This window comes from Ostrinia furnacalis, unplaced genomic scaffold (genome assembly GCF_004193835.3).
Source record: "Ostrinia furnacalis isolate ACB-3 unplaced genomic scaffold, ASM419383v2 OfSCF7323, whole genome shotgun sequence".
Lineage (NCBI taxonomy): Eukaryota > Metazoa > Arthropoda > Insecta > Lepidoptera > Crambidae > Ostrinia > Ostrinia furnacalis.
Window position 1 is genome coordinate 19,420 of NW_021137562.1, and position 20,335 is coordinate 39,754.

The 20,335-nt window shown below is 42.0% G+C and overlaps 1 protein-coding gene across 5 annotated transcripts in view; it reads left to right on the forward strand.

The window, feature by feature from the left end:
• The first annotated feature begins 21 nt into the window (after positions 1-21).
• Positions 22-20,335, forward strand: part of LOC114363874 (RRP12-like protein) — a 34,152-nt gene continuing 13,838 nt past the window's right edge. For 3 of the 5 annotated variants that reach the window (XM_028319734.1, XM_028319738.1, XM_028319737.1), the window contains exons 1-14: positions 22-223; positions 394-646; positions 1,177-1,303; positions 1,581-1,880; positions 2,077-2,160; positions 3,442-3,594; positions 4,678-4,779; positions 4,933-5,066; positions 5,816-5,930; positions 7,123-7,284; positions 7,826-8,264; positions 9,624-9,835; positions 10,835-11,136; positions 11,811-11,996. In XM_028319734.1, coding sequence (XP_028175535.1) covers positions 88-223; positions 394-646; positions 1,177-1,303; positions 1,581-1,880; positions 2,077-2,160; positions 3,442-3,594; positions 4,678-4,779; positions 4,933-5,066; positions 5,816-5,930; positions 7,123-7,284; positions 7,826-8,264; positions 9,624-9,835; positions 10,835-11,136; positions 11,811-11,996 — 2,705 coding nt within the window. In that variant the 5' untranslated portion in view covers positions 22-87. The other 2 variants (XM_028319735.1, XM_028319736.1) reach the window with 2 other exon arrangements.

The window sequence follows — 20,335 nt, forward strand, 5'->3', positions numbered from 1 at the left end:
ATCACTTGCAGCTAACTTCACTTTTCAAAAGTTTGTCACCACGTGCGGTGTGCTTTCGGTGAAAAATATTGATGAAAATCTAAAACAATGGGAAAATTCAGGTCTAAACTTAAAGGTAAAACAAAGGGGAAGAGATGGCAGAAAGGCCAGTCATCCGAGTCAAACCCAAAAATGCAGAAATACAGAGAAATGGCCAAGTCAAGATTTTTTCAAGAGAACTTGGGTAAGTGTTATTTTTTTGGTGTTATTTGCTAAATAGACGATTAATGCAAAAAAGATAATATACTCATATACTGTTTAGTTATCCAGGGGACCTTTACAATGCTTCCAAATCTTACCTAACCCTGTCAACAGGTTTAAATAACCAAAGTATGTTTCCTTCTCAATTTTCAGGTAACACAGGCTTAACTCAACAAGCTGTGCTAAAACACGATGCTATCATGACTTATGGACATAGTCTCGGCAAGCAAAAGTCCGATGCTGAAAATGAGTTGTCCATAGCAAAGGAATTTGAGAATATGTCTGTAAAAACTGGAGAAGACGGGTCAGACAGTGAATACTCTGGGACTATGCGGTCTGGGACGTTCAAAACTTTCCAAACGTTTGCCTCAGATTGGAGCCAATGCTCCAATGTTAGTTTTAGCAGGTAAGTTAATACAATTAAGCAGTAAAATAAGTTTTAGTAAGCGAATGCATTAAAGAAATCATTTGTTTAAATTTAAATGTCTAAAATCTTAACCCTACCCTCTGACCATGTTCTGTTGTTTGTGTTTTGCCACTATCTACTCTTCAGATAAATTTTGTGGACTAAACAACTCAAAAGTCTCAATTTTGACAAATTATTTCGGCCCCTATTGCCCCACACAGTGCATGTTTATCATAAAAAATAATTTTAATACACAAACCTGATAGAACTAAAACCTGCACTTGAAATGGATATTCCTGAAATTAGTATTACCACAATCATCATACAACATCAATACACTGCAGTAAGTGTAGTAGTTAAGGTTGCCAGAACGGTCTTCTCCGGCCTGTCCGGCTTTTGTTAGGCCTGTCACATGTCCGGCTTTTAGGGTAAAATGTCCGGCCAAATGAAGCACAGAGTTCGGCTTTTGTGTGTTTGGACCTGGCAACCCTAGTATGAAATAATATAAATGTTTGACCATGTTATTCCAGGCTACTGAACAAGTTTGACTCGAACAATGCTGCCCACAAAGAGATGCTGGCTGTGCTGGCGGCAGTGACAGAGGTCATCAAGGAGCAGGGAGGGAAGGAATCTACCACTGAATATTTTGCTGCTCTGGTATGTAACAAAATATTTTATTTTCTTAAACCAAACCACTCCACAAGCACAAAATACTAAATTCTTCAAATACTACTTTACTTTTTAAATGGAGCTAGAGTTTTACTAAAATGTGACATAGTCAAACTTATAACCACTTAACATTTTTATATAAATACGTGTTTTTACTTAAATTTTTTGTGGGTAGACCATAGATGATAGTAAGATTTTTTTACTCCTTGCCAAAAGTTTTGTTACAGTGGAAATAAATAAAGAAACTACATTAAATTCTTTTCAGATGGAGACACTAAAAGCATCCGAAGGTGAAGAGAGCTTAGTAGCCACCCTCTCCCTTCTCTCCATGGGAATCAAGTCCGTATCCCAAGCGGTACTCCGCAAACAGTTCTCAGACTGTGCAAAAATATTCACCGAAATACTGGAGAAGAATTCTCAGTCAGAAAACGGTGCTTTGCTGAGAAGTGCCATCGGTTGCTTGTCTGTAATATTGAGAGCCCAGGAGTATGCCTTGTGGGGTGATTCGTCAACGATGAGGGTGTTCGATTCAGTGCTAGCATTCGCTTTGCATTCAAAACCCAAGGTAAGGTTTTATTATTCATCTTACTGCAATTAAATTGGTTATCTTATGCATTTTGTGTGCAGAATAATCTTTATAAACTGTACTCAAAGGTGATTTTGTTTTGGCGCAAATATGAGCTTAGTATTCTTTTTATTTCAACGAGACATCGCTCATACTGTTATTATTTTAGGTACATACATTACTGTTTTTATTTTAGGTACGAAAAGCAGCACAACATGCTCTTACGTCTGTTTTGCGCGGCAGCTGTTTTATGATACCATCTGAAAACCAAAAAGTCAAGGTATGAAGAAATATTTTACTTAAATTAATTATACATACAATTGATTTCAAATGTAATTAAACTTCCTTTATAATATTACTAGCTTTCCGCCCGCGGCTTCGCCCGCGTGGAATTTTGTCTGTCACAGAAAAACTTTATCGCGCGCGTCCCTGTTTCAAAAACCGGGATAAAAACTATCCTATGTTCTTTCCCGGGACTCAAACTATCTCTATGCCAAATTTCATCAAAATCGGTTGCGAGGTTTAAGCGGGAAAGCGTAACAGACAGACAGACAGACAGAGTTACTTTCGCATTTATAATATTATAGTTGGGATAGTTCTATCAAGTTTCAAAACAAAAGAGGGCTCTTGTATTTGTGCTCCAATGGGCGCTACGGTGGAGTAAGTACCCCTTGCTAGTGGCTAAGACAGTAGCGCTGAAGGATATCGTACGTCTCGTTTAATACTTGATATTCTCAGAAACACTGTGATTATATAGCTGCAAGACAGACTCCAAAAATCCTTATTTTATTCTACCACTGTCGGCGTAATTAATATACATAATATGTATTAGATATCTCCACAAAATTACAGCTCTCTAGTGCTAATAGTTTCCAAGCAAAACCTCGGACAGACAGACAGACGGACATAACGTAACTATAAGGGTTCCTTGTCAGGACTACGGAACCCTAAAAAGTACGTCAATGAGGGCTATCGTTTTAGCGCTCACCAGTTAGTGCCACTGTAGAGTAAGGTCCTGTCACTTGCTAGTAGCGAAGACAGTGGCGCCAACTTGTGAGCGCTAAAGTTTTTTTTTTTTTTATCATCAACGAGAAAGCTTTTTGGCCTGTATCTCACCTGATGGTAAGTAAGTGATGATCAGGCCGAAGGTGGAAGCGAGCTTCACCCGGAATCCTCAACCACGGAGGAACTGGCTATCTTACCTCTAACTGCCGGAACACAACAATGCTGTTAACATTGTTGTTATGGCGACAGACTTAGGTAAGATGGTGGTAGCTAGCCAGGCGGACTTAGAACAAGCCCTACCACCAACCAAACCGAACAGAAAAATCTGCCCCCACTGGGAATCGAACCCGGGACCTCTGCGTCTGAAGCAGGTGGTCTTACCACTAGACCACAGAGGCGGCACGTGGTATAGTGGTAGGAGGGCTATCGCATTTGCACTCATAAAGATGGCGCCACTGTAAAGTAAGGTCCTGTCAATCGCCAGGGGTGCCAACTGTTAAGTAAATAAAAACGATAGCCCTCATTGATTGGTGGTGTCAACACGTCTTTCTTATAGGTACCAAAACTTCACCCAGCATCAAACCGCGTGGCAGAGTACTGTCTATCCCAGATCAAGGCAGAAGCGCTGCTGTCGGGACACCGCTCGGTGCTGCATACGCTGACAATGCTGCGAGATGTGCTGCCAGTGTTCAGCAAGGACTTTATTAAGGTTGGTTGAATGTTGCCAAGCTTTATTTGAAGCAAGAGAACCGCTTACCGTCTATATTAATTTTAAAAGAAAGCTAGTTTATCTCAAACTGGAATAGAAATAAAATGTTAGTTAATTCAATAGAATTTTTCATGACATCCTACAAAAAATGTTCATTATAAATATACAACAATTTTTTTGTTATGATTGTTAATTTTTGTATACAGCTTAGGCCTTATTTTTCAATAGCCGGATAACTTTTATCTGAAGAATAATTTTGGCATATTGACAGTTTCAGTATGGAAAATATGTCAAAATGACAAGTTTATTCTTCAGTTAAAAGATACCTGACGATTGAAAAATCAGCCCTTAGTGTAATAAAGAGTATCGTTTTTCTAATTGCTTACATCGAGCTTGTGTCAAGTTTTTTAATGACATTGAGCTATCTGTAACTATGAGTATATTAAATACTTTTCGTCGTCGTCGTCGTTTAAGCGGATAGATGTCCACTGCTGGACAAAGGCCTCCCTCTAGGATTTCCACAAAGACCGGTCCTGCGCCGCTTGCATCCAGGCACCTCCCGCGACCTTCACCAGATCGTCGGTCCACCTAGTGGGAGGCCTGCCCACGCTACGAACGCTAAATACATTTATTTCATTTAAAAACATGTACATAAAAGTTTAAATTTCACACGCCAGAATTTTGTAAAACAAGCAGATACTCTTGATTTTTAATACACATATTATGTGAGTAAATCTTGTAGCTATAATGGGGATGTTGCCTGGGTCAAAAAGCAAGAGTTTTAATTAGTCCGTCAGTTAACTTATCAAAAAATACTCTACACGTATTTTTCACTTTTTCAAACTAATGAAAATTTAAAGAGATAAAGCGCCCCAAAGTTCATAAGAAGAGGCCCGTGACGTCAACGCTTGCTTAAAAATGCCGCACGTTGTGACGTCGTGCGCAACTTCAACGCACCATAACTATGTAATTATTTGTTAGATTGACAAATAAAAATATATGTATATTTTTTGATATTAAACATTACGGACTAAAAAAATTTTTTTAGGCAACTAGCCTATTCTTATTTTATTTCCTCCCCAGTCAATCTGCGAAGCGATCCTCTCCCTAATGACCCACAACAACGTCTACATCAAGACGTGCTGCCTGCACACACTACACGCGTTGTTCTCAGCGCCAAGAGACATCAGCAACTTGACAGCCAACTTGGCAGTCCAGCTGACCAGGGCTTTAATGGCGGCCCGGCCCCCAGCGAACGATACGGGACAGATATTGGCCTGGGCTGCGGTCTTGCAGCAAGGATACGGCTGTCTTGCCAAGTAAGTAAAGCCAAGAGACATTAGCAACTTGACAGCCAACTTGGCAGTCCAGCTGACCAGGGCTTTAATGGCGGCCCGGCCCCCAGCGAACGATACGGGACAGATATTGGCCTGGGCTGCGGTCTTGCAGCAGGGATACGGCTGTCTTGCCAAGTAAGTAAAGCCAAGAGACATTAGCAACTTGACAGCGAACTTGGCAGTCCAGTTGACCAGGGCTTTAATGACGGCCCGGCCCCCAGCGAACGATACGGGACAGATATTGGCCTGGGCTGGTACATTTAGCAGAAATAAGGCCTAGAATACACAGTGAAACGCAATTGCAACGAAACTGCTATTAATTGCTGTTGCTTTAGTCTCTAACGCATGATGTTTTCACCTATAATTAAGTTTGCATTTAACGAGTGTCATTTTTTATAGTTACTTTTGTGAAGCCTCAATGTAACCTTGTTGGTGTTCAAATAAATAAATAAATAACTGCAACTTCTAGTTACTTTTGAGTTGCATCTAAGTTTCTGCCACAGATTCCGTTGAAGAACCACACATGACGCGAACAGTTTGAAACCGGTTTGAAATGGTCGCGTCATGTGTGGTCTCGTAAACTTTAAATTTAAACCCTAAAGCCTATTTGCGCCAACGTTAAGTTAAAATAAAATAACCCTCATAACCCTTAATAATATTATATTTCTGTTGGCTGTTTGAGGGTAGACAGGTAGAACTACCCAGCATTAAAACTTTAAAACAAAGCAGCGTTATAAGCTATAAAACACATTGCATGCCGTGGCAGGCTTTAATTAAGACAACACTTAGTTCTAAGCACTTTTACTTATAGTAATTCCATGTATGCGTGTTTGTCTTGTTGGTTGTCCTAATAAATAAAATAAAACTTCGATATCCCCTTCCAGCCTGGACCTGAACCTGTGTACACCCAACTTGCCAATGTTCGTCAATATCTGCGTCACAGAATTGTGGCTTTCTGACGTAGCTGACGTCAACTCGGCCGCTACCAACGCGTTGAAGGTAAGACTCTTTTGTGATTGTAATAAAGCCGTACTACCCGTTGAAAGCAAGTACTACCAGGCCTGTTCATCTCCGCGAGCTTACATTGAAAACAAAACACGCACGATGGCCCACCTACAGGACACTATTCGACAAGGCCTCACATACGAGCGAACATTGACTCACGCACGCGTATTCTTGTGTATGATGGAAAAAAATGAAGAAAATGCTGTACTAAATACTGTGCAGTATTTAACTGCCTAAATAAATAATAAAAACACAGAATGTACTTTTTTGAGTTGCCTGAAGGACACTGAGAGGTAAATAAGTAGTTAATATTATACATGATAATTTATGCTAAATCATGTATTTCCTCCGCCATTTTCCGCAGTTTGGCACCTGACGTCACATCATTTTACCGAAGTCAGCCCTATAGCTTCGGCGCAGTGCCGATCACTGACGTTTGTCAACAAAATGGTGCTTGACTCTTGAGACAGGCTAAATTACACCATATTGTTAATGACATTGAGCATACATTTTTTTAAATACCTTCACGAAGTAAAAACTTCTGTACGTAGTACTTATTATTATTCTGTGGTACTACGCACTAGATTTCGCGTTCCGAACACTTGCTCTGTTCAACTGAACGAACTGTATTGTAATCCGTACACCTTACTTTAGTGGGACTTTGGTCTTTGACATTCATGAAACCAATCTAGCAGCAGACAGATCTAATGCTGCAGCGGATTTTAGTTATAACAGAGCAAAAATTTTGTTTACGATAGCTTCTCTATCTTTTACAACTATGGTTGAAAGTTAAACTCTTAATAAAGCTTCATTTTGCAGTTGCAACACTGTGTCACTTTAACTATCTTCTTCTTCTTATTATTATTAATGGCGATGAACTTGTGTTTTTCGCCACATGGCACACTGTTCCGCCAATATCACGTGCGTAGCTTTTACACGGTGTAGGTATTTTGATAAATTTAAATTTTCAAAGGTATACTAAGCAAAATACCTAAAACAAAGAGACGTCACAAATAAGACAACACAATACATAAACATAACACATAATCTGTGTTTTTGTATGGAGTTTGACAGACTTTTGACATTTTTTATAGTCAAAGTAAGATAGTGAACCTCAGGGTAAGTTTTTAATAGCTCAGCGAGATATTCTAATTCCTTGGATTACACACGCATTATTTCCCCACAGGCCGTCCTCCTAGACTGTGTCAGACCAGCAGTAGAATCCGAAGACTACGTTCGCCATAAGCCGCACGTGGAAGCCATAATCAAAAGCATCGGAACAGGCTTAGATAACCCATTCAACCAGGCCATCAAGCATGTCATCATGACTAGCGCTGTCTGCTTTGAGGTCAGTGGAATAACAGCCTAAATGAGGGGTATAACAGTTGGTAGTCAGCGTCAAATAGTTCGTGACACCCAAAGTAGCTAAAAAGTTCGCAACACGACCTTTTTACATTTGGAATAAGTTTTTAGCCACTTTGGCCACACTACCTCTAACTGACTACAGTATCCATCAAGTGAAATGAATTTCTGAACTGAACTAAATATCGGTTTGTGAGCTAAAACCAACACACAACATCTGTCGCTTAACAGGAAGCTCCAACAACTTGTAACTGAACTAGGCTAAGTTAAAGAAATAAACGAATTTGAATTTGAAAAACCAATTTGTGACAGGTTGAGGTGTTCATTTAGTGCGTTCTCTCGACAGTAAATGGGTCAACCGACCACAAAATTAATTTCTCCTATTGAATTTTGAACTTTTCTCTGTATTATGGCTTAATTAATTGATTTATTTGTGAAAGGTTGATGTGTCACACTTTTACTCAAGAATTTTTTTCTCTCACTCTTATCATTATTATGATTAATGTATATCCATTATCTCCCAACAGATCGGCAACGAGAAAGTGGCCAACATCCTATCACCACTATTAAAAAAACTGAACGACCGCCGCGAAAGCCACAACTTCCACAACGACAAAGAAGTCGAATACGCCACAGGCTGCGCGATCAAATCTCTAGGCCCTGAATTCGTACTGAGAACCATTCCCTTAAGAGATGGCCCCGAAAGCATCAATTTGGAACGGAGCTGGTTACTCCCAGTCATGAAGGAGAAGATTCAGAACTCAAATTTGAAGTTTTTTGCCACTGAAATACTGGAAATGGCGACGTTTTGCAGGAAAAAAGCTAGGGAATTAGCGGCTTCGAAAGATATGCCAGGATCACATACTTATGAACTCTTATGCAATCAGTTCTGGGCGTTGTTGCCCAGTTTTTGTAACAGCCCGAAGGATATTAAGGACAATTTTAAGGCGCTGGCCAGGGTTTTGGGTAAGTGTTTTTGTTTAATGCTAGACCATTCATTGGCACACATAACTAGTATAAGGCATAACTGAGCCAGTGCTTGAGGTATGGTATATGGCAGGTGAGGTTTTTTGTAACGTCAAACGTCAGTGTGACGTCATTTTGTTTTAGGTTTCTGTCACGTCATTATTGTATGTCAATGTCGTGCCGCTCCCATACCTCAAGAACTGACTTAAGTTATGCGCTAGACATACAGGGTGGAAACGATAAGTGATCTCACTCGATTATTTCTAAACTATACAAGATATCGAAAAACTGATTACTGATCCTGAAAGTGCTTTACGAGCTCTTTCAAACGGTATCAGTAATAGGTTACAGAATGCACTGGATCTATCCGAAAACTCATTGTTTTCAGTCTCCATACTAAATGTATGCCAGCCACACAATATTAGAAGTGTTATTTTTTAAATTAAATTAAAAACACTCAAAATGAACTCGTAAATTTCATTCCTATTTAAAATTAGTCATGGAAAAAATTGGTTTTAGGCTTTACTTGCTATAATTTTATCAAGACATGAGTGCCATTACTGTGGCAGTACTAAATGTATGGAAGCTGGAAACATTGAATTTTCGGATAGATCCAGTTTATTTTGTAACCTATTGTTGGTACCGTTGGATAGAGCTCGTGAAGCACTTTCAGGATCAGTAACCAGTTTTTGGATATCTTGCATAATTTTTGATATTATGAGATTTTACTAAATGTATGGAAGTTGGAAACGTTGAATTTTCGGATAGATCCAGCTTTTTTTGTAACTTATTATTGGTACCGTTGGATAGAGCTCGTGTAGGACTTTCAGAGTCAGTAACCAATTTTTGGATATCTTGTATAGTTTAGAAATAATCGAGTGACATCACTTATCGTTTCCACCCTGTATATTGTTATTATTTTTTGTTTAAAAACATGTCGGTACGGTAAGCTGCTTAAGTCGATAACCTAAAGATTCACATAGTTTTGATATCATGGTTTATATGACTGTTTTATCTTTATTGTAAATATCTAAAAATAGAGAAGAACCAGCATGTCTCTAACTACTTCTCACGGCATCATACCCAAGTGGATTTTAATTTTCTGATATTTTTTCCGTTTTCTGTATAAAAACTCCACGGATTTCAATTTGTCGAAATGATGTTGTCAGCTTGTCTTCCAGTTGTGCACTTACCCCCTTACTAATAAAAAGTTACACGGTTGTTGATCACTGTTTTAAAATGACATTTCCATACTAAACGTCACTTTAAAACACTGATCAACGAGCGTGTAAGTTTTATTAGTAAGGGGGTTAGTATTTAAAATATTTTGTGATTAATTAATGATTATTTTTTCCACAGGTAACGTCCTAAAAGACAACCCAGAGTTCCGTCTCTCAGTGATGCAAGCGCTGCGGAAGCTCATATCGTGCTCCGCAGACAACGAAGAGGATTCCCGCGAGCTTGGCCGATTCGCCAAGAACTATCTGCCCATACTGCTCAATGTGTACATGTCGCCAGCTACTGGTGCCGCCGCCACTGGCCAGAGACTGGCCGCTTTGGACACTATACAGGTATGACTGTAGTTAGACGACGGTACATTGAGTCTGGTATCACATAAGACTCGCCAAGAACTACCTGTCTATACTGCTCAATGTGTTCATGTCGCCAGCTACTGGCGCGGCCGCCACTGGCCAGAGACTGGCAGCATTGGACACTATACAGGTATGACTGTTGTTAGATAAAGCTTCTATCTACACATCAGTCTTAATAAGACTTGCCAAGAACTACCTGCCCATACTGCTCAATGTGTACATGTCGCCAGCCACTGGCGCGGCCGCCACTGGCCAGAGACTGGCCGCTTTAGACACTATACAGGTATGACTGTTGTTAGATAACGCTTCTATCCACACGTCTGTCTTAATATGACTTGCCAAGAACTATCTGCCCATACTGCTCAATGTGTACATGTCGCCAGCTACTGGCGCCGCCGCCACTGGACAGAGACTGGCCGCTTTGGACACTATACAGGTATGTCTATAGTTAGACAACGCTACTATCCACATAGAGCCTCAGTAAGATTCGCCAAGAACTACCTGCCCATACTGCTCAACGCGTACATGTCGCCAGCCACCGGCGGACTGGCCGCTTTGGACACTATACAGGTATGAATAAAGTTAGTGTCACATAAGACTAGCCAAGATCTATCGGCCCATACTGCTCAACGTGTACTATATGTCGCTAAAGAACGTTAGTCTTTAGTACCACAATATGTCTCAATAAGACTCGTTCGGGTTTCAATTAAGGACTACTAACAACGTTACATGTATAAAAGAGCCGCTGAAAGAACTACTTCTCAATATAGTATTGTGCGTAAGTACACACAAATACATATTGTAAACTCTTTGAAAAAGAGAACGACCTATTGTAAGTCTATTCCTTGCGCTGCTTCAAAGACTGTTCCAAAGAAGTTGTGGGATTTATCTTTAAAAGGTTTAGTGACACATAATGTATAAACCTTTTTGTAAGCTTGTTTACAGTAGGTATAATAAATTAATATTATTTTTCACCAGGTATACCTGACAATAAGCGACCAGACTTTAGTAGAAGAGCTATTCACCAACGCGCTCCAACAGCTAGAATCCTCAACCGACAATCACTTCCAACGCGAGGCCATTCTAGACGTAGTCCGTCTGCTCGTCCTATACCAGACCAGTGAACAAATCGCGAACCTGTTTGATAAGTGGGTGTATCCTCTGTGCGAGACCGTGCTAGAAGACCCCAAGAAGTTTAAAAAGGCGAAGAAGGAACGACAGAAGAAAAACGCAATGGAGCAAGGGGACGATGGACAGGAGGTTAAGAAGAATGAGATGAGGTAAGGTGTTTAGAAAGAAGTCTACAGCACGTTAAGGCTATTATAAAGCCTGGTCCGTGAGCACGTAGAATTTTGTCCAATGACCCCAAGCTACCCATCCTTATCGCTCGCGCGTAATTATATTGCTGTCGCGACTGTGCGACGGGCGCCCGCAGTGAGTGTGCGAGCGCGACAGCAACATAATTACGCGCGAGCGATAAGGATGGGTAGCTTGGGGTCTTTGGAAAAAAATTCTATGTGCTCACGGACCAGGCTTTAGTAACCGCTACAGTAATTATATTGATGTGTTGTCGCTTCAACATACATATTTGAACACTAAGGACCAGTTTCACTAGTTTCCCAATAAGTTTCCAATAGTTATTAGATCCTTGAAGCCCTGCCACCAAAATAAATCGAGCAGAAGATATGGCCCCCACTAGAAATCCAACCCAGGATCGCTGTGTGTGAGACTGGTGATCTTACCTCTTGCTAGACCACAATGTCCGGACTGCACAGTTCCTTGCTATCTAATATTTTACACAGAGGCACTTGTATAGTTCTTCATAATGTACTTCCAACAAAAATGAACTTTTATAAAGAGGGAAACCTGTCATTGGCTATATTATGTATCGCTGTTGGTTTTTATAAATAACTAAATAATGCATTTTTAACACCCTGTATGTTTTATTCTTCAGGTACAAAGACAAAGCGCGTCTCCTAGAGATGGAACACAAGAAAGCGTACAGGATATTAGAAGAGATCTTCAAGAGCGACAGAGACAACTGCAAGGAGTTCCTCAAGGCCAACCAGAAGAAGATCAAAAAGCTACTCATGACGTCATTGAACAAGGTCGCGGATAGCAGTAAGGCGGCGAGGTTGAGGTGAGCTCACATTTATCATAATCATCATCATTTCAGCCTCAGGACCTCCACTGCTAAAGTATGAACATAGGCATCCTCAATGATTTCCATACTGCCCGGTTGGTAGCGGCCTGCATCCAGCGCCTTCCTGCTACCTTTATGATGTCGGTCCACCTTGTGGATGGACGTCCCACGCTGCGTTTTCCGGTACGTAGCCTCCACTCCAGAACCTTGCTGCCCCATCGGCCGTCAGTTCTGCGTTTTTCCCTGCCCATTGCCACTTCACGCTATATTTCACCGGGACCCCATGGCGGCGCAACCAGTCGCCGGCTACCAACAAAATGTATACAGCTTTATAGAGAGTTACTCACCTGGTGTCCGTTTGGTTGCGCAAAGCTGCATACATTTTGTTGGTAGCGGCGACTGGTTGCGCCGCCATGGTGTCCCGGTGAAATATAGCTCTTCAGCTTGAACTTCTCATTTTTTTAACAGATTTATTATTAGTACTTTGTTATTGCACAAATTACTCATAGTCCCGTTAGCTCCTCGTACTAAGCTAAATATTATTATGCTTGTGTCACGAGTGAGCTCACCACAAAATAGTCAAGCGGCGGCGGGGACCGAACCCGCGTTCCTAGGATCACGAGATGGACAGTCCGACCCCTTCACCGTTCGGCTATCGTGGCTTTTAGAGTAGGCGCACACCGTTGATTTTTATTTGGCAGATAGTTGTGCCCGATTTTAAATTGTATGAAGAATCGGCCAAATCGAATCGGCGTAGTGTGCGCACTCCCATACATAATACTGATCAACTGCCCGTCTAAACTATCGGCCGACGAAAAATCAACGGTGTGCGCCTACTCTTACATTGATAATCTATCTATCCGTATGTAAACGGTTCCATGTAAAATGGTAATTTATAATTATTGTNGTAGAATACGCCACAGGCTGTGCCATAAAATCTTTGGGCCCCGAATTCGTACTGAGAACCATTCCCTTAAGAGATGGCCCCGAAAGCATCAATTTGGAACGGAGCTGGTTGCTCCCAGTTATGAAAGAAAAGATTCAGAACTCAAATTTGAAGTTCTTCGCTACGGAAATATTAGAAATGGCTACGTTTTGCAGAAAGAAGGCTAGGGAATTAGCGGCTTCGAAAGATATGCCAGGATCACATACTTATGAGCTCTTGTGCAATCAGTTTTGGGCGTTGCTGCCCAGTTTCTGTAACAGCCCTAAGGATATTAAGGACAATTTTAAAGCGCTGGCCAGGGTTTTAGGTAAGTTTTTTTGTTGTTGTTTAATGCTAGACCATTCATCGGCACACCGAACTATTTTTTCTTTAATAATAAACAGCATGCCACTAACAATTTCTGCTCGCGACTTTGCCCGAGTGGATAGGGTGATCGCTATAGTAATTAGCCAATACATAGTTATTGACCAACTTGCCTAAAATAAAAAGAAACAAGCCTAATGGAATTTATTAAGAGAGGAAAAGAGACAAATATTTTTCTGAGCAATACGCAGTCCAATGTAGTAAATATTTTTGTCTCTTACTTATTAACAATCCAATATACCAATAACTATGTATAGGCTAATTACTATAGCAATCACCCTACAGTTTTTCCAACTTTGTATTTTTCCCTGGTCTCCATAAAAACCTTCCCATTTATTATGCCGAAATGATCATCTTGTTCTACAGTTTGCGTTCAGTACCTTAATTAATGTTTTTTCACAGGTAACGTCCTAAAAGACAACCCAGAGTTCCGTCTCTCAGTGATGCAAGCGCTGCGCAAGCTCATATCCTGCTCCGCAGACAACGAAGAGGATTCCCGCGAGCTTGGCCGATTCGCCAAGAACTATCTGCCCATACTGCTCAATGTGTACATGTCGCCAGCTACTGGTGCCGCCGCCACTGGCCAGAGACTGGCCGCTTTGGACACTATACAGGTATGACTGTAGCTAGACAACACTACATTGTCTCTCGTGTCATAAGAGCCTCAATAAGACTCGCCAAGAACTACCTGCCCATACTGCTCTATGTGTACATGTCACCAGCCACTGGCGCGGCCGCCACTGGCCAGAGACTGGCCGCTTTGGACACTGTACAGGTATGACTGTAGTTAGACGACGCTTCTATCTACACGTCAGTCTTAATAAGTCTCGCCAAGAAGTATCTGTCCATACTGCTCATCGTGTACATGTCGCCAGCCACTGGCGCGGCCGCCACTGGACAGAGACTGGCCGCTTTGGACACTATACAGGTATGACTGTTGTTAGATAAAGCTTCTATCTACACATCAGTCTTAATAAGTCTCGCCAAGAAGTATCTGTCCATACTGCTCAATGTGTACATGTCGCCAGCTACTGGTGCCGCCGCCACTGGCCAGAGACTGGCCGCTTTGGACACTATACAGGTATGACTGTTGTTAGATAAAGCTTCTATCTACACATCAGTCTTAATAAGTCTCGCCAAGAAGTATCTGTCCATACTGCTCAATGTGTACATGTCGCCAGCTACTGGTGCCGCCGCCACTGGCCAGAGACTGGCCGCTTTGGACACTATACAGGTATGACTGTTGTTAGATAAAGCTTCTATCTACACATCAGTCTTAATAAGTCTCGCCAAGAAGTATCTGTCCATACTGCTCAATGTGTACATGTCGCCAGCTACTGGTGCCGCCGCCACTGGCCAGAGACTGGCCGCTTTGGACACTATACAGGTATGACTGTTGTTAGATAAAGCTTCTATCTACACATCAGTCTTAATAAGTCTCGCCAAGAAGTATCTGTCCATACTGCTCAATGTGTACATGTCGCCAGCTACTGGTGCCGCCGCCACTGGCCAGAGACTGGCCGCTTTGGACACTATACAGGTATGACTGTTGTTAGATAACGCTTCTATCTACACGTCAGTCTTAATAAGTCTCGCCAAGAAGTATCTGCCCATACTGCTCAATGTGTACATGTCGCCAGCTACTGGTGCCGTCGCCACTGGCCAGAGACTGGCCGCCTTGGACACTATACAGGTATGACTGTTGTTAGATAACGCTTCTATCTACACGTCTGTCTTAATAAGACTTGCCAAGAACTATCTGCCCATACTGCTCAATGTGTACATGTCGCCAGCTACTGGCGCGGCCGCCACTGGCCAGAGACTGGCCGCTTTGGACACTATACAGGTATGTCTGCAGTTAAACAACGCTACATTGCTTCTGGTGTGACGTATCTATCCACATAGAGCCTCAGTAAAACTCGCGACGCTTCTATCTACACGTCAGTCTTAATAAGACTCGCCAAGAACTACCTGCCCATACTGCTCAATGTGTACATGTCGCCAGCTACTGGCGCCGCCGCCACTGGCCAGAGACTGGCCGCTTTGGACACTATACAGGTATCAGGTATGACTGTTGTTAGATAACGCTGCATTGCCTCTGGTATCACATAAGACTCGCCAAGAACTATTTGCCCATACTGCTCAACGTGTACATATCACTAGACAACGATACATTGTTTCTGGTATCAGATGAGACTCAATAAGAATGCTAGGTGAAGCAGTTAGCAGTGAGAATCGTTATTAGATCATTCTGGTCTTCGGTATTACATGGGTCTACTACCGGTTTACCGTTACATAAATCTACTAACCTTAGCCAATTACCGGCTAGAAATTGACAGTTTTGTGACTCAATTCCTTGCTGCTTCTTTTCAACACTGACCTACAAATCATTACCCCAAAGAAATTGTGAGACATTAAGAAGGTTGTAGCAATTAAGTATTACAGATGTTCTAATCCGCTGACAGTAAATGTATTAATTCTCACCAGGTATACCTGACAATAAGCGACCAGGCTTTAGTAGAAGAGCTATTCACCAACGCGCTCCAACAGCTAGAATCCTCAACCGACAATCACTTCCAACGCGAGGCCATTCTAGACGTAGTCCGTCTGCTCGTTCTGTACCAGACCAGTGAACAAATCGCGAACCTGTTTGATAAATGGGTGTATCCTCTGTGCGAGACCGTGCTAGAAGATCCTAAGAAGTTTAAAAAGGCGAAGAAGGAACGACAGAAGAAAAATGCGATGGAGGAAGGGGAAGATGGACAGGAGATTAAGAAGAATGAGATGAGGTAAGATGCTTAAAAAGAAGTTGTTATCAGGGTATACTTGCAAAATAGCTCGTATTGCAACTGCGTAAGGTGCTATTATTTTTCACCTTGATGTCTTGACGTCTGTACAGTTAGCGTCGTGACAGCCAAAGTAGGTACTATGTTCGCAACACGTCTTTGTTACAATCGGAATAAGGTTGTGTTGTCAACTTTCTGGCCACTTTGGGTGTCGTGAACTATTTTATACTGACCGTACATACGTATGTTACAAGACAAGGGCCAGTTTCACTGGTTCCCTAAAAAACAAAGTCGATGATCATTGAGATGAGGTGAATTTATTGCCAGATATCACTATCCAAGACTTGTAAAACCAAAAGTAGTAGTTCATGTGACATGTTAAGTCGCCATAACTTAACAAGTAGTGGAATAGGCTAAAAGTGAGTTAGACTAGACTTAGGGCCGATTTTTCAATCGTCGGATAACTTTTAACTGAAGAATAAGTTTGTCACATTGACAGTTTCAGTATGGGCAATGTGTCAAAATGACAAGTTTATTCTTCAGTTAAAAGTTATCCGACGATTGAAAAATTAGCCCTTAGAGCATTTACTTGTAACAGAACAACGAGCCACTCCATGCAATGTCACAGCGTATCATCTGTCACAAACCAAACGTCATACATTTTACTAGTATTCGAACGTTACATTACATAGAATTAGTGGCAATACGTAGACTCGAGGTCCAAATGCTGCATGATTGGTTATTTTTGACATGACATTGACAGATATGTCAAAATCCACCAATGACGCAGCATTTTATGGATTTTTCAATCGCGAAAACCCTCATTAAAATTATGTGCATAGTTACAAGCTACCTAATGCATTAAAACACCCTGTATATTTCTACCTCAGGTACAAAGACAAAGCTCGTCTCCTAGAGATGGAACACAAGAAAGCGTACAGGATATTAGAAGAGATCTTCAAGAGCGACAGAGACAACTGCAAGGAGTTCCTCAAGGCCAACCAGAAGAAGATCAAGAAGTTACTCATGACGTCACTCAATAAGGTCGCGGATAGCAGTAAGGCAGCGAGGTTGAGGTAAGCTCACATTGATCATCATCATCATCATTTCAGCCTCAGGACCTCCACTGCTAAAGTATGAACATAGGCATCCTCAATGATTTCCATACTGCCCGGTTGGTAGCGGCCTGCATCCAGCGCCTTCCTGCTACCTTTATGATGTCGGTCCACCTTGTGGATGGACGTCCCACGCTGCGTTTTCCGGTACGTAGCCTCCACTCCAGAACCTTGCTGCCCCATCGGCCGTCAGTTCTGCGTTTTTCCCTGCCCATTGCCACTTCACGCTATATTTCACCGGGACCCCATGGCGGCGCAACCAGTCGCCGGCTACCAACAAAATGTATACAGCTTTATAGAGAGTTACTCACCTGGTGTCCGTTTGGTTGCGCAAAGCTGCATACATTTTGTTGGTAGCGGCGACTGGTTGCGCCGCCATGGTGTCCCGGTGAAATATAGCTCTTCAGCTTGAACTTCTCATTTTTTTAACAGATTTATTATTAGTACTTTGTTATTGCACAAATTACTCATAGTCCCGTTAGCTCCTCGTACTAAGCTAAATATTATTATGCTTGTGTCACGAGTGAGCTCACCACAAAATAGTCAAGCGGCGGCGGGGACCGAACCCGCGTTCCTAGGATCACGAGATGGACAGTCCGACCCCTTCACCGTTCGGCTATCGTGGCTTTTAGAGTAGGCGCACACCGTTGATTTTTATTTGGCAGATAGTTGTGCCCGATTTTAAATTGTATGAAGAATCGGCCAAATCGAATCGGCGTAGTGTGCGCACTCCCATACATAATACTGATCAACTGCCCGTCTAAACTATCGGCCGACGAAAAATCAACGGTGTGCGCCTACTCTTACATTGATAATCTATCTATCCGTATGTAAACGGTTCCATGTAAAATGGTAATTTATATTTACTGTTATTCAAATACCACTCTTATCCTCAGATGCATAGAGCACCTAATGGCGTCGTCTCCCAACCTGAACGGCGAAAGCAAATTAATCCGCGGGGCTATAGCAGAGGCAGTTGTATGCACTCGCGACATCAACTCCAAATGTCGGCAGTGTGCATTCAACGTCATCACTTGCGCTGGAAACGTTCTGAAGGAGCGGGAAGACGGTGAGTGACGCAGAATAAACCTTATTTTCTGGCAATAGGGTGCAGTATCGCAAGCAGTAGTGTGCACTCGCGACATCAACTCCAAATGTCGCCAGTGTGCGTTCAACGTCATCACTTGCGCTGGAAACGTACTAAAAGAACGGGAAGAGGGTGAGTGTTGCAAAATAAACCTTATTCTTTAGGACATACACCTCTACTGAGCGAAAACTATCAAGGAAACGCGATCTGTCTTTTTTCATCCAATCACTGCTATGTCTTGAGGTCGGGCCATCGAGCTGGTGAACAGGCGCGAACCCAACTTTCTCTAAAAAGACATATCATAGCCATTCGAAAATCGGCCAATTGCGAACCAGTAGGCCTAAGATACCGCGCCGTGATAACTTTTATCGACGTCAAAATGTACGGGAAAAATCGATAAAATGGCGTGATAACCGCTTATCGCAGCGCGCATCTTACTTAGGTCTACAGGCATGCAGTCTTTCGCGGAAGATTGTCTTAGTTTTTTGAGATGACAGATTTTTTCCTGTGCGTCTTCTCAAAAGCTGCTTGTCTTGTCTCGAAGAGCTGGTAGGACCCCAGTGACATGTGAAGGGCTATCATATTACCGCTCACCAGTTGGCGCCAATGTAGATTAAGGTTCTTTTACTTGCTAGTGGCTAAAACTGACGCCAATTAGCGCTGAAGCTATAGTAGGACTATAGCACTTGCACTCACCAGGATGGCGCCACTCTAGAATAAGGTCCTGTCACTGTGCTGTCAAAAGTAATGCAAGTCCTAAGGACTTGCATCGTATCTCGAAGAGCTGATAGGACCCCTAGACAAGGACACATGTGAAGGGCCTTATAAGGACTACCTTATCTTTTTTTAAACCTTCAAAAGTGCCAAGTCTTGGTCAAATTCATAACAGCATTTCAATTAATGTACCAGGCATGCAGTCATTCGTGGAGATGCTTCTATCCGGGCTGTCGGCGCCGCTGCCGCGCGTTGTAAGCGCGACGCTCCGAGCCGTAGCGTCTGCTCTGTTCAACTTCTCTGAAGACATGGGCCTGGAGATCGTCCAGGGTCTCCTAGAGAAGGTGGCGGAACAGATGCTGACGAATAACAGGGAGATCGTGGCCGCTGCTATGAGCTTCTTGAAGGTAAGTGGAAGTAGATGGAACTGGAGATTATAAAAATAAAAGTAATTTATATCAACTTGATTTTCCGTTACTTACGGAAGGAAACTTATTTGTGTGGAACAAATAGATTTCGCTAACTTTAAACATTCCGCTAGAGTAGGCACCATGATTAACATTTTAAGTCTACAATAACCCACAAGGTGGATCGACGACCTCATAAAGGTAGCAGGAAGGCGCTGGATGCAGGCCGCCACCAAACGGCCATTGTGGAAATCATTGGGGAGGCCTATTATCAGCAGCGCACGTCCTATGGCTGAAATGATGATGATGTTGATGAACCCATCGGTTTCAGTGTCGGTATTCGACTGTTGTGGCAACCCACTCCCACCACAAGCATTATTTAGCTTAGCCGGTTTACGGGAATGAACAACAACAAGTTACTTCTAATACTTTTTTAAATGTCCTGAATGCTTTGACTGAGTCTTTATTGTCATCTCACTTATTTCGTTGCATGGAAGATTCAATTTCCTCATGATTGAACTTGGCCTTTAAATTAAAAACCATCCCCTAACTTTAATTTCGTTTCAGCCAAATGACGTCCACTGCTGGACAAAGGCCTCCCCCAAGGTTTTCCACAATGAACGGTCCTGCGAACTTTAATAATTATTACTATTTAATTATTTTTTTAGTCTGCACCCTGTATTAATTTTAACTGTGGAAACTTTGCTGATTTCTGTTCTAGTTTTTGTGTGATTATTTGTCTGTACATCAAAATTGTTTGTTTCCCTAATATACAGGGTGTTACTTTGCATTCTTGCCATATTTACAGAGGTAACTATATTACTGATACTGAACACAAATCCGTTAAAAAATAATGCCCGAAAATTTTGATATTTAATTTTGAATATTTTATTTTATCGACAATCTGTTAAACACATC